At 44.2% G+C, this 15,161-nt stretch overlaps 1 protein-coding gene across 5 annotated transcripts in view; it reads left to right on the forward strand.

Moving 5' to 3' along the window:
- The window catches only part of GMIP (GEM interacting protein), a 43,633-nt gene extending 37,818 nt beyond the window's left edge, over nucleotides 1–5,815 (forward strand). For all 5 annotated transcript variants that reach the window (XM_072149160.1, XM_072149161.1, XM_072149164.1 and 2 more), the window contains 3 exons: nucleotides 2,144–2,405; nucleotides 2,609–2,648; nucleotides 4,052–5,815. In XM_072149160.1, the coding sequence (XP_072005261.1) occupies nucleotides 2,144–2,405; nucleotides 2,609–2,648; nucleotides 4,052–4,221 (472 nt within the window). In that variant the 3' untranslated portion in view covers nucleotides 4,222–5,815. The remainder of the gene's footprint in view (nucleotides 1–2,143; nucleotides 2,406–2,608; nucleotides 2,649–4,051) is intronic.
- The last annotated feature ends 9,346 nt before the right edge of the window (nucleotides 5,816–15,161 follow it).

A 15,161-nucleotide genomic window follows, 5' to 3' on the forward strand; every position in this document is an offset into this window, starting at 1 on the left:
CAGTTCCTTTAATAGCAAACAGTCAAAACAGCAGCATATAACTGGCTGGCAACGATTTCTCATGTGGCAAGCAGATCTGTCAGCTGGTATTTCGTGAAGGCAATAGTTGCAAAAAGAACATTGGACCAATTGTCAGGCAGGGTTTGTTTGCAAAGTGAATACAAAAAACCGCCCTAGGACGGCACAAAAGAGCCCATATCCTGACAATAAAGAGTGGCAGTTAAAACTTAACTTTTATTTTTCGACTAGAATATGGAATAAAGAGTGTGGACTGACACTTGGTGCTCAGAACAAGAATGATAGCTTAAAAGCACAAGTGTCCTAGATGAGGTGGTCTTTGAGTATAAGATCGCATGTATTACTGTGTAGTTATATTGAAGTAGGGCTGGAGGGTAAGTCCCCGTTTGGGGGGGATTAGCCCCCCGACATGTTTCGCCAGTGACCTGGCTTCATCAGGGGTAGTATTAGTATTAGCCCGACCCCTGATGAAGCCAGGTCACTGGCGAAACATGTCGGGGGGCTAATCTCTTTTTTCATTTTAAATTGCAGTGTTCCTATATAGAGGTGATACCTTTGTTTGTTGGCTGGATAGGACTAGGGTCTTTGGGGGTTGTGGTCACTACAATGGATTTCTGTACAAGGTTGGGATCCAATTGATCCCATACCACAGGAATCAACGCATGGGTTTAAATGATAATAACCCATAGCGTTCAGGTCTGTATGTTTGCAATACGAACTACCACTATCTACCTTTTCAACATCTTACCTACTGCCCATCACCTGTATTGGTTAGGGTGTCTACCCTCCCCCCCCCCCCAACAGGGGACTTACCCTCCAGCCCTACTTCAATATAACTACACAGTAATACATGCGATCTTATACTCAAAGACCACCTCATCTAGGACACTTGTGCTTTTAAGCTATCATTCTTGTTCTGAGCACCAAGTGTCAGTCCACACTCTTTATTCCATATTCTAGTCGAAAAATAAAAGTTAAGTTTTAACTGCCACTCTTTATTGTCAGGATATGGGCTCTTTTGTGCCATCCTAGGGCGGTTTTTTGTATTCACTTGGCAATAGTTGCAGGAACAGTTTGACTACCTTAGCCCTGGACCTATGTGTTGACTAGGCTGGCTTTGTTTCCTTTGGAGCCCGTTTGGCTCTTTTGCATCAGCAGCTCAGCAATCTGTGTGCTGTCAGCATGCTCTCTATTCCTTGGTCATTAGGTACATGTTTGGACGTGCCAGCCAATGGCAACGTGGGAATGCCTAGGGAAGATACAAATATTGTATACAGTTAATACAGTTAATTATTGTTACAGAACTTGGTGGTAGTGTTTTTCATTCAACCCATCCAGGGGAGAGAAGACACAATTAGGACCATGTGTTGGGTGTTATAGTACTTGTGAACATCTCAACCTGAGCTGCTGATAACCTATGTGCAGTGATCAGTCCCGCTGGGTCCATTTAGCATTGGATGTCATGTGTAGACACTACCTTTGATGTTATAGTGTTATAGTCTGATATAAGCAATCTAGAGAGTATTTCAAGAAACAATAAAACGTAAAAATCCTATCACGCTTATTTCAAACTTTATATGGAAATATTAAAAAGTTACCGTCGTTTTTTTTCACAAAGTTTTTAACATTTTTTAAAATGTTTTTAAAAGATAACCAAAGTTATAGAAATGTGGTATCTCCTTGATCATACTGAGCTACACAACAAACGTCATCTGCTATAAATGACATACACATGGAACCTATAAAAATAGCCTATTACTCCACATTAAAACTTTTTATCCTGCTTCCCAAAACATAATAAGGAAAAATAATAATAACATTCTAAAGAACAAATTGTTACCCAAAAGCAAGCCCTTATAAGCCTTTGGAAACGATGTGAGATCAGATTAAAGACAAATCTATTGAGGTTGGGAATATTGATCAGTAGATCTTAGCTACTTCTAACAATCTCTGAATAAGGAACGATGAGAAGATCTGGACACAAATTCTACTACTATTCCACTTTGTGTCATTTTTCTTTGCCTCATCACAGGAAATTATATCCACTGATCAATTCTTCCCAAGTTTTTTCAGTATTTTTTGTGGTTCAGAACTAACGTTCAACCTTCCTTGTCAATTTTCATAGAGTTTCGGAGAGGTTTGAGGACAACAAGATGAGCCCTAATAACTTAGGAATTATCTTCGGGCCCACATTGATTCGCCCGGCTCCTGATCAGGACAAACCTATGACCTGCTTGTTAGATTCTGGGAACCAAGCGCAGGCTGTGGAATTCCTGATAACTAACTATGAGAAGATATTTGGGATGGATGAGCTACCCACAGCTGGGCGTCAGGAAGTGTCCGAAGACCCATCTGAGGCTGATATGGAGAATTCAATGATATCTGAGGTAAGAAATTTGAAATTTTGACAGTAGTCATTGAGAAGATCGTCTCTGATCCAGACCAGACTTTTTGGTTTTCACTTTTTTTTGGCCCCTGAAGTCCTTGGTTCTTGAAGAGGCTAACATTGCTCTTTTTATTGCATTTTGTAATTTGTTTTTTTATCCCTTGTTGACATACACATTACATTTGATGTTCTGTTTTCCTGTAGGATCATGTGGAGGGCACTGAATATGGTGCTGATATCTCAGGTAAAAATGCCCAGTCACAACTGTGACCTTTATGTTTACACCACTGAGAATGTGCCAGTTAATTGTCAATATGCTCATGCATTTCTCGTCAAAATACCAGAGAGATAATATAGATCATACTTAAAGGGAACATGTAATTCAAATTAACCTACACTAACTAAACATATCTTTGAAAACTCCTATTATACTGCTGTATAACTATCCCTATATTATTATTTCCCATGCGTGAAAATATCCAAAGACCTTTTATAAAGTTGACTCACCATATTTGCATATTCATGTTATTCTAGCTCCATCACGTCTCCTCCAGATTATTAATTGAAAAGTGATCTTCATTCTCATTCATTCTAGCTGTGTGATTCACTTAAGATAATTGCTGACAACGGGGTGAATGAGGGGGTTGAGAGAGACACTGGCTATATGTGACTGGCAGAAGAAACATCAGCTTACCCCTCCCTCAGGAATTCTCTTCAGCAAGTCACACAGCCAGTGCGTGAATGATGTAGCAGAGTTGAGGGGAATCAGGAGGTGCAGCTGAGTAGGAATGGCATACATATGTTGGACATACAATGATTGGATTCACATGGGGTAATTTGCATAGATGGTAAGTCAACTTTACAAAGGGACCTTTTCAGGCATGGGGCATAACAATATATGGATAGTTATACTGTTGTATAAAGGAAGTTTCCGAAGATATGTTTAGTTAATATGGGTGAGTTTAAGTGACAGGTTCTATTTAAATACTTCGCAGGTATGTAAACCAGAACAAGTACATTCGTTAACAAGTATCTAGATCACCGGTGAAACAAAAAATTTAAAAGCAATTATAGAATTTTTATATCGTATAGAACCAAAATCACACAGAAGAATGAACCAACAAACTGTAGAGTTTTACTGCGGCCCTAATATTAAATAGGCCAGCAAAACCAACAGCTTCCTAGTATGCCAGGGTCCAACATGCAAAGTGACAGTGTAATACCAGTTATGACATACACTATCATGATAGGCAGATATAAGTGCAAATATCACACAACATACCTATATAGTACAATAGATGGTCATTATGAAGAATACAATCCAAGCATCAATACCGACATAACCTTAATATTGTAATCAAAAAAGCATAAACACTAATATATCAAGGCCAGAAGTTGGTAATAGTAACTTCACAAGTAAAATCAATGTATTTAGCCCCAAGCAGGGGAGGGCCAAGCCCATGGCTCATCAGTGAGACCCTCCCAATCACCTAGCTATTGGGATTTGTAAAGTATACATTGTATAGAAGTGCGTCACGGAAAGAATACCTCCATGCACGTTTTACCTTACACCCAGGCCAGGAGTCTATCATCATATCATCTATAGATCGTAGAGCACTACTGACAGACCATTGTCATTTATTCTAGATTTTGATGGGAAAGATGGTGAAAAGGTCTATATAGGAGGAGAAGAAGAAGATGAGAATCTGTCTGAAAACTCAACATGTACTAGGGGTCATTTTAGCCGTATGCCAGTAAAAGTCCAACGTGGTGAACATATCAGAAGATCTGATTGTGAAACTGGAACTGAAGAGTAAGGACAAGGAAGCTCATTGTGTAGGAAAACCAAGAGGGGAAACCATTAAGAACCTGGAACTGTTCTTCAAGCATGGAACCATTTGGCGTGTTTCCAAAGTAGACCCACAACTATTTGCTTGAGACTAATTTCCAGTGTTAAAATCTGAAATCACATCCTCAATTTGACACCCAGTGTGAGAATAGCCAAAGATGACTTAAAAAACAGATTCTTCAGAAGGATCAAGAGAGACGACAAGTCTAGAAGGGCTTGAGGTAGTATATCTAATATAGATATTTGTGATGAGTGACATAGATGGAACATTTAAAAAAGAACTTAAGATGAAATGGACAAATTGGATGTGTTAGTAGGGTTTTCAGTCCCACTTTTACAGGAAAGTCATAATTTTTCTCAACTTGGAGATTTCAAAAGATGGTGTTTGACTTCAGTTACCTGAATGACCTCAGTACGTTGCGATATTTGATGACAAGATATGGCTGGCCTCAACAGACGATAAACAGATATTGTCGAAAGTATCGGGACTCCCTTTTTAAGGATTGAACTCTGAAGATCCAGAGAGAACTTCTCAGTGTACATAGTACAGGCCACTTTGGCGACAGCCTTTCGATCACTTTGGGGGATATTTTTATAAAAACATTTTTGTAGAAAGATAATGGGGCACATTTACTTACCGGGTCCATTCGAGCGTTCGGGTCTTCCGACGATTCACTAAGGTCCTGCGCTTCCGACGATGTCCACCAGGTGTCGCTGCTGCGCCGAGGTTCGCTGGAGTTTACCGATCTCATCCTGGTGCATGTAAGTATGGTGCGTGCAACATTTTTTTTTTTTGTAAATCCGGCGGTTTTTCCGAATCCGTCGTGTTTTCCGACGGCCACGCCTCCCGATTTCCGTTGCATGCAACACAATCCGATCGCTTGCGCCAAAACCCCGGGGAAATGCGGCGCAAAATGGAAAAAAAACCATAACCCGACAGAAAAACGCGAATCGGGCCCTTAATAAATGTGCCCCAATGTTTCTCAAAAATTGGATGCACCCTGCTGGATTTAACCATTACTGCTGCAGTAGATGTTACCTATCATGTTGTTGATACAATGTGCTTTTGTGGGTCAAAAACATATTGAGGGAGATTTATCAGAAGTGTCTAAGAGCAGAACTGTTCTAGTTGCACATGGCAACCAATCAGAGATCGGTTTTCATTTTCCCACATCTGTTTATGAAATTAAAGCTGAGCTCTGATTGGTTGCCATGAGAAACTACAACAGTTCTGCCCACAGATACTTCTGATAAGTCTCCCCCATTGAAAGACTTTCATCCCTAGATGTTCTGATATCTAGAAAGATCACAATGTCTTCCCTGTACAAATAGTTCTAATTTTTTCATACAATTCTCAGGAAAGTTGACATTTATCATGCAATATTCTTCAGTCGGCGGCAATTATTTTAGAAACATAGATGTTATTGCTCCTTATTATTGGGGTTTCCACCAGTTTTCTGAGTCTCTGCTTGAAATAGTTTGTTAGGAATTTTCATCTGTTAGTGTGTACACTGAATCACTGCAAACAAAGGTCTTTAAAGGACATCTACCACCAGAATGAATTGCTGTATGCAAATGAGCCTGAGGTGCTTCAGGCTCCTTAAGTGTTTATGGAGCCTGGAGCCCCTCAGGCTAATTTGCATACAGTAATTCATCCTGGTGGTAGATGTCCTTTAAGGAACTTATATTCCTTCGATCAAATTGATAAACCCCAATCTGTTTTTTTCTGATCTTTTAACAGCTATTATGATATATGGCCTCCGTAGGCAAGGGGTAGCTCTAAGTATTTTTACTATAAAACTATAGCTACCCTCTACAGGAAGACACTGAATCTGACTTTTTTCCACCCAGACCTAAATTGGTAACTAGACTATAATGAGATCAACTACTTTATATGATTACAATGGGTCCAATGTAAGGGTTACCTTCCAAATACTAGCTAAATAATAGCATTTTCTTCCTTCACACATCACAATTATAGTAGTCATCAAATTGGGGGAGTCAACCGTGTGGACAACCCATTGGCTTATACTATTCGCACAGGATTGAAAAAAACTTCTGTGGTTACAAAAACATTCTTCTTGCTTTTGATAGGTCAAATAAAGTAATCTTCTTGAGTTTGAGATACCTTAAAATGTCTAACTGAAATATAAGATGTTAAGCTTTACAAATTATGTACATGAGTCTGAGGGGCTCCATAACTGCTAATAGAGCCTGAGACCCTCAGGCTCAAATGCTGAATTTTTAAAGCCTTTTATTTTTTTTTAAAAAACAAGGCCATAAGAACTAACAAGAGAGGGGATCCTGCCAGAGGGGGCACACACCTACATGTAAGTGTGCTTGGTTTACAATCCTTCATCCTGGTGGTAGATTTCCTTTACAAGGCATCACATTCTCAAGAAGTTTACTTTAAATGACCAATAAAAAGCAACAGGAATTTCTTCAACTGGCTAACAAGGTACATAACTTCTTTGCTTGTGCCAAAAACATTCACGGCACATTTAGCTCTCATGTTTTCTCTTATTTATTTCTGCAAGAGTTAAGCTTTTATGGTTCTATATTTTATGTTTTCCTCTTTTGTACAGAGTTGATTCCATAAAAAGTGTTATGTATAAAAACATGGATGTAACATTGTACAATTATTTCTGGTGACTCGTGGTACTGACCATAGTACAACTAACAAGATACTTTAATGGCTTCCACCCACTTAATAGGATAATCTTATTATAATGAAACGCCTACAGACTTAGATCCCCAGGTGCAGCCCATGGCATGAACAGAAAAAAAAATTATCATCCCTGCCACAAATATGTAATAAAGTTTAACCCCTTAAGCCATGACGTAGGGGAATGTCATGGTGAGCTTCCCCAACGTCATGTGGGTCGCACAGACTCAGAAGCAGAGCCTGTGCGATCCATGCAGGAGGCCTGCAGTATGTGGCAACCGAGCCTCTGCACAAGCAGCCAAGATCTCAATATCTCCACATTCCAAAACATCTGCTCCATCAAAATATAAAAATAATTATCCTATATGGAAGACTCCATTATGGAAAAAAAACATAGTTGCCGCTTTTTTGCCATTTTACCCCTTATAAAAATTGGAATAAAAGTGATCAAAAGTTTGTACTGTTCTCAAAATGTTATCAATGAAAACGACACCTTCCACGGCTCCGTACATCGTTGACTGAAAAGTCGAGGGTGTCAGAAAATGACAATAAAGAGAAATGCATTATTCCTTCTGAAAGACTAAAATTTTTTAAATTAGTAATGAAAAAATGCCCTTTATCTAGCTACACACTCTGAATGCAATAGAATATCGCTAGAGGGCTGTACCAATCACCTTAATCAGTCAATATCAAATCGCACGGTGAATAATATTAAAACTTAACATTTATTTCATCAATAAAATATATCAATCTCAAAAAGACCGCTATTGCCACATATATTGCACCAAGCCACAATCTCATTACCAATACAACTTATTGGCATATATACATATACAAGGCACATACGAAAGTGCCGTCGTGACCAAATATAACATGAGGTGTCCCAATTGTAAATACCTGTGGAGGGAAGTCACTGGTGTTCACAGTCAATACAAGGGATGCATAAATAAAGACATAGCCATATCTGAACGCAATAGTATCAACTAGAGATGAGCGAACATGCTCGTCCGAGCTTGATGCTCGGTCGAGCATTAGGGTACTCGAAACTGCTCGTTACTCGGACGAATACTTCGCCCGCTCGAGAAAATGGCAGCTCCCGCCGTTTTGCTTTTTGGCGGCCAGAAACAGAGCCAATCACAAGCCAGGAGACTCTGCACTCCACCCAGCATGACGTGGTACCCTTACACGTCGATAGCAGTGGTTGGCTGGCCAGATCAGGTGACCCTGGGATAGACTAGCCGCTGGCCGCGCTGCTCGGATCATTCTGTCTCTGGATGCCGCTAGGGAGAGAGCTGCTGCTGGTCAGGGAAAGCGTTAGGGTGTTCTATTAGCTTACTGTTAGGCAGGAGTGATTCTCAAAGAACCCAACAGCCCTTCTTAGGGCTACAATAACGTTCTACTTTTTTTATTTTAATTTGCATCTTTTACCATTTTGTGAGGAATTAGCAGGGGGACTTGCTACCGTTGTGTTTAGCTCTTAGTGGCACACATATCCATAGCAAAGACCGAAGTGGGAAAATTCAGTAGGGGTTGGATTTCTATTAGGCAATAACTCAGTGTCATCTCATCTGGCATAGTAGTGTGCTTCCTTTGATACTTGGCTAGAAAATAGCCATAGGAGAATACAAACAGCTTCTTGAAGCCTACAGTAGCGTTCTATATATTTGATTTCTGGTTGATCTGCTGGTGGCTTTAGTTTCTGCAGTGCATGTACTTGCCAATTCTGAGCAATTTGTAGTGAGACTTGCGACCGCTGTGTTCTGCGCTTAGTGGCGCACATATCCATAGCAAAGGCTGAAGTGGGAAAATTCAGTAGGGGTTGGATTTCTATTAGGCACTAACTCAGTGTCATCTCATCTGGCATAGTAGTGTGCTTCCTTTGATACTTGGCTAGAAAATAGCCATAGGAGAATACAAACAGCTTCTTGAAGCCTACAGTAGCGTTCTATATATTTGATTTCTGGTTGATCTGCTGGTGGCTGTAGTTTCTGCAGTGCATGTACTTGCCAATTCTGAGCAATTTGTAGTGAGACTTGCGACCGCTGTGTTCTGCGCTTAGTGGCGCACATATCCATAGCAAAGGCTGAAGTGGCAAAATTCAGTAGGGGTTGGATTTCTATTAGGCAATAACTCAGTGTCATCTCATCTGGCATAGTAGTGTGCTTCCTTTGATACTTGGCTAGAAAATAGCCATAGGAGAATACAAACAGCTTCTTGAAGCCTACAGTAGCGTTCTATATATTTGATTTCTGGTTGATCTGCTGGTGGCTTTAGTTTCTGCAGTGCATGTACTTGCCAATTCTGAGCAATTTGTAGTGAGACTTGCGACCGCTGTGTTCTGCGCTTAGTGGCGCACATATCCATAGCAAAGGCTGAAGTGGGAAAATTCAGTAGGGGTTGGATTTCTATTAGGCACTAACTCAGTGTCATCTCATCTGGCATAGTAGTGTGCTTCCTTTGATACTTGGCTAGAAAATAGCCATAGGAGAATACAAACAGCTTCTTGAAGCCTACAGTAGCGTTCTATATATTTGATTTCTGGTTGATCTGCTGGTGGCTTTAGTTTCTGCAGTGCATGTACTTGCCAATTCTGAGCAATTTGTAGTGAGACTTGCGACCGCTGTGTTCTGCGCTTAGTGGCGCACATATCCATAGCAAAGGCTGAAGTGGCAAAATTCAGTAGGGGTTGGATTTCTATTAGGCAATAACTCAGTGTCATCTCATCTGGCATAGTAGTGTGCTTCCTTTGATACTTGGCTAGAAAATAGCCATAGGAGAATACAAACAGCTTCTTGAAGCCTACAGTAGCGTTCTATATATTTGATTTCTGGTTGATCTGCTGGTGGCTTTAGTTTCTGCAGTGCATGTACTTGCCAATTCTGAGCAATTTGTAGTGAGACTTGCGACCGCTGTGTTCTGCGCTTAGTGGCGCACATATCCATAGCAAAGGCTGAAGTGGGAAAATTCAGTAGGGGTTGGATTTCTATTAGGCACTAACTCAGTGTCATCTCATCTGGCATAGTAGTGTGCTTCCTTTGATACTTGGCTAGAAAATAGCCATAGGAGAATACAAACAGCTTCTTGAAGCCTACAGTAGCGTTCTATATATTTGATTTCTGGTTGATCTGCTGGTGGCTTTAGTTTCTGCAGTGCATGTACTTGCCAATTCTGAGCAATTTGTAGTGAGACTTGCGACCGCTGTGTTCTGCGCTTAGTGGCGCACATATCCATAGCAAAGGCTGAAGTGGGAAAATTCAGTAGGGGTTGGATTTCTATTAGGCACTAACTCAGTGTCATCTCATCTGGCATAGTAGTGTGCTTCCTTTGATACTTGGCTAGAAAATAGCCATAGGAGAATACAAATAGCTTCTTGAAGCCTACAGTAGCGTTCTATATATTTGATTTCTGGTTGATCTGCTGGTGGCTGTAGTTTCTGCAGTGCATGTACTTGCCAATTCTGAGCAATTTGTAGTGAGACTTGCGACCGCTGTGTTCTGCGCTTAGTGGCGCACATATCCATAGCAAAGGCTGAAGTGGGAAAATTCAGTAGGGGTTGGATTTCTATTAGGCACTAACTCAGTGTCATCTCATCTGGCATAGTAGTGTGCTTCCTTTGATACTTGGCTAGAAAATAGCCATAGCAATAGGATAGGATTGTTTGGTTCTAAAAACTCAAAAAAAAACAAAAAACACAAAAAGAAAACAAAAAACACAAAAAAACACAAAAAAAAACAAAAAAAAGTAAAAAAAAAAAAAAAGTTATAACTCTCATTTTAAAAATGTTTAACCCCAGGGCTAGGGGTAGAGGACGAGGGCGGGGACGTGGGCGTCCAACTACTGCAGGGGTCAGAGGCCGTGGTCCTGGGCGGGGTGAGACACCACCTGCTGATGAGGGAGCAGGGGAACGCCGCAGAGCTACACTCCCTAGGTTCATGTCTGAAGTTACTGGGACTCGTGGTAGAGCACTGTTGAGGCCAGAACAGTGCGAACAGGTGATGTCGTGGATTGCTGACAATGCTTCGAGCAATTTGTCCACCACCAGTCAGTCTTCCACGCAGTCCACCCATGTCACCGAAATCCCCACTCCTCCAGCTCCTGCACCTCAGCCTCCTCCCCCCCCAGTCTGCCCCCTCCCAGGAAAATTTGCCATTTGAACCGGCATACTCTGAGGAACTGTTTTCTGGACCCTTCCCACAGTCACAAACCACTTGTCCGGTTGCTGCTGAGCAATTTTCCGATGCCCAGGTTTTCCACCAGTCACAGTCTGTGGGTGATGATGACCTTCTTGACGTAGTGGAAGTGTGTAAAGAGGTGTCCGACGATGAGGAGACACGGTTGTCAGACAGTGGGGAAGTTGTTGTCAGGGCAGGAAGTCCGAGGGGGGAGCAGACTGAGGGATCGGAGGATGATGAGGTGACAGACCCAAGCTGGGTTGAGAGGCCGGGTGAACACAGTGCTTCTGAGACGGAGGAGAGTCCTCGACCTAAACAGGTTGGAAGAGGCAGTGGTGGGGCCAGACGGAGAGGCAGGGCCAGAGCTGGTGCATCAGCGCCACTGTCAACTAGTGAAGCTCCCGTGGTGAGGGCTCTTGTGGCGAGGGCTAGATCTTCAGAAGTGTGGAGGTTCTTTAAGGAAACACCGGATGACCGACGGACTGTGGTGTGCAACATTTGCCAAACCAGGCTCAGCAGGGGTTCCACCACTACTAGCTTAACTACCACCAGTATGCGCAGGCATATGAATGCTAAGCACCCCACTCAGTGGCAACAAGCCCGTTCACCTCCGGCCGTGCACACCACTGCTCCTTCCCCTGTGTCAGCTGCTAGTCAGCCCCCTGCCCAGGACCCTGGCCCAAAAACCCCATCGTCGCCTCCACGATCCTCCACAGCATCCACCAGCGTTCAGCTCTCCATACCCCAGACGCTGGAGCGGAAACGCAAATATAGTGCAACCCACCCGCACGCCCAAGCCCTTAATGTGCACATCTCCAGATTGCTTAGCCTGGAGATGCTGCCCTATAGGCTAGTAGAGACCGAGGCCTTTCGCAACCTCATGGCGGCGGCCGCCCCTCGGTATTCGGTCCCCAGCCGCCACTACTTTTCCCGATGTGCCGTCCCAGCCCTGCACCAGCACGTGTCAGACAACATCATCCGTGCCCTGACCAACGCCGTTTCTGACAAGGTCCACCTGACCACGGACACGTGGACGAGTGCTGCCGGGCAGGGCCACTATATATCGCTGACGGCACATTGGGTTAACTTGGTGGAGGCTGGGACCGAGACTGACCCTGGGGCTGCTCATATACTGCCGACGCCGAGGATTGCGGGGCCTACCTCGGTCCAGGTGTTTCAGGCCTACTATGCCTCCTCCTCCTCCCACCCCTCCTCCACCTCCTCCTCCGAACTACCATCCGTGGGCACGGCGCCATCAGTCGGTAGCTCTAGGCACAGCAGCAGTGCCGTCGCTAAGCGACAGCAGGCGGTGCTCAAACTGCTGAGCCTAGGCGACAAAAGGCACACCGCCCAAGAGCTATTACAGGGCATCACGGCGCAGACTGATCTGTGGCTGGCACCGCTGAACCTCAAGCCGGGAATGGTTGTGTGTGACAACGGCCGTAACCTGGTGGCGGCTCTGCAACTCGGCAGACTGACACATGTGCCATGCCTGGCCCATGTGTTAAATCTGATAGTGCAGCGTTTCCTCAAGACATACCCCAATCTGTCTGATTTGCTCACGAAGGTGCGCCGCATCTGTGCGCATTTCAGGAAGTCCAGCCCAGATGCTGCCACTCTCAGGGCAGCGCAGCGCCGCCTCCAACTGCCCGCTCACCGACTGTTGTGCGACGTGCCCACGAGGTGGAATTCAACACTGACCATGTTATCCAGAGTTTACCAGCAGCGCAGAGCGATTGTAGACTGCCAGATGTCAACTTCCACCAGAACTGGTAGTCAGGTCAGTCAGCTTCCTCAAGTCTACAATGAGGAGTGGACGTGGATGTCTGATATCTGTCAGGTGCTGAGTAACTTTGAGGAGTCAACACAGATGGTCAGTGGCGATGCCGCCATCATCAGCCTCACCATCCCGCTGCTTGGCCTGTTGAAAAACTCTCTGGTCAGCATGAAGTCGGAAGCTTTGCGCTCGTCACAAGAGACGGGGGAAGAATATTCCCTTGTTGATAGCCAAAGCACCCTGAGGTCTGTTTCTCAGCGCATATCGGAGGAGGTGGAGGTGGAGGAGGATGAGGAGGAAGAGGAGGAGAATGTTGGCGAGACACAAGAGGGGACCATTGTTGAGTCCTTCACTGTTCAGCGTGTATGGGCAGAAGAAGAGGAGTTGGAGGAGTTGGAGGAGGAGGAAATGGACAGTCAGGCCAGTGAGGGGAGTGAATTCTTACGCGTTGGTACTCTGGCGCATATGGCAGATTTCATGCTAGGCTGCCTATCCCGTGACCCTCGCGTTCAAAGAATTTATTCCAGCACCGATTACTGGGTGTTCACTCTCCTGGACCCACGGTACAAGCAAAATCTTGCCACTCTCATCCCTGCAGAGGAAAGGAGTGTGAGAATGCATGAATACCAGCAGGCCCTGGTGCACAAGCTGAAACAGTATTTCCCTTCTGACAGCGCTAGCGGCAGAGTGCGTAGTTCTGCGGGACAAGTAGCGAGGGAGAGTAGGCGAGCAGGCAGCTTGTCCAGCACTGGCAAGGGTACGCTTTACAAGGCTTTTGCCAGCTTTATGTCACCCCAGCAAGACACTGTCACCTGTCCCCAGTCTCGGCAGAGTAGGGCTGATCTTTACAGAAAGATGGTGAGGGAGTACGTAGCTGACCATACCATCGTCCTAAATGATCACACAGCTCCCTACAACTACTGGGTTTCAAAGCTGGACATGTGGCACGAACTGGCGCTGTACGCCTTGGAGGTTCTTGCCTGCCCTGCCGCTAGCGTCTTGTCCGAGCGGGTTTTCAGTGCAGCTGGTGGCATCATCACCGATAAGCGTACACGCCTGTCGACTGACAGCGCTGACAGGCTGACGCTTATTAAAATGAATAAAGGCTGGATTTCTCAGAATTTCCAATCTCCACCAGGTGAAGGAAGCTCAACCTGAATAATTGATCCACTCCTCCTCCTCCTCCTCATTTTCCTCCTTCTCCTCCTCTTTGTACAGTAAAGCAGAGGAAAATGGCTATTTTTTGACAGGGCCCACTGGCTCTTGCTATACTTCATGCATTTAATTTTTCTGGAGGGCCACCTACCCGGTCCTCTGTTTGAAACAATTTTTGTGAGTGCCACATACAGGCACTCAATCTATTCCATTTTTCTGGAGGGCCACCTACCCGGTCCTCTGGTTTGAACAATTTTTGGGACTGCCACATACAGGCACTCAATCTATTCCATTTTACTGGAGGGCCACCTACCTGCTCCTCTGGTTTGAAGAATTTTTGGGACTGCCACATACAGGCACTCAATCTATTCCATTTTACTGGAGGGCCACCTACCTGCTCCTCTGGTTTGAAGAATTTTTGGGACTGCCACATACAGGCACTCAATCTATTCCATTTTACTGGAGGGCCACCTACCTGCTCCTCTGGTTTGAACAATTTTTGGGACTGCCACATACAGGCACTCAATCTATTCCATTTTACTGGAGGGCCACCTACCTGCTCCTCTGGTTTGAAGAATTTTTGGGACTGCCACATACAGGCACTCAATCTATTCCATTTTACTGGAGGGCCACCTACCTGCTCCTCTGGTTTGAAAAATGTTTGGGACTGCCACATACAGGCACTATCCAAATTAAATTGTCTCCATAGCAGCCTCCACACGTTGTCTCCATTGCTACCTCCAAAAGTCGTCCATATAGCTGCCTCCATACATCGTCCCTTTATCAAACGAGGTGTGTCAGGCAGAAATTTGGGTTGTTTTCATGGATTCCACATCAAAGTTGTTAACTTTGTCGCCACCCTGCTGTGTTATCCACAAAATATACTGGCAAACTTTTACCATTTAGGGATATTATTTCAGCGCTTCTTGCGCATCTGTTTACATTCCCCTCACCCGGCATATCCTAAACTTATAAGAACGCTACTACACTTGATCTTATACAAAAGGTTCTTAGAAGTGCTGTTTGGGGAGTAGCCTAGAGACAGGGGCTTGGATTGGCGAAAGCTCGCCTGGCAGCGGAACGCCAGCTCCATGCGCATCATGCGCTTCTTGCGCATCTGTTTACATTCCCCTAACCCG

Source organism: Engystomops pustulosus, chromosome 4 (assembly GCF_040894005.1).
Source record: "Engystomops pustulosus chromosome 4, aEngPut4.maternal, whole genome shotgun sequence".
Lineage (NCBI taxonomy): Eukaryota > Metazoa > Chordata > Amphibia > Anura > Leptodactylidae > Engystomops > Engystomops pustulosus.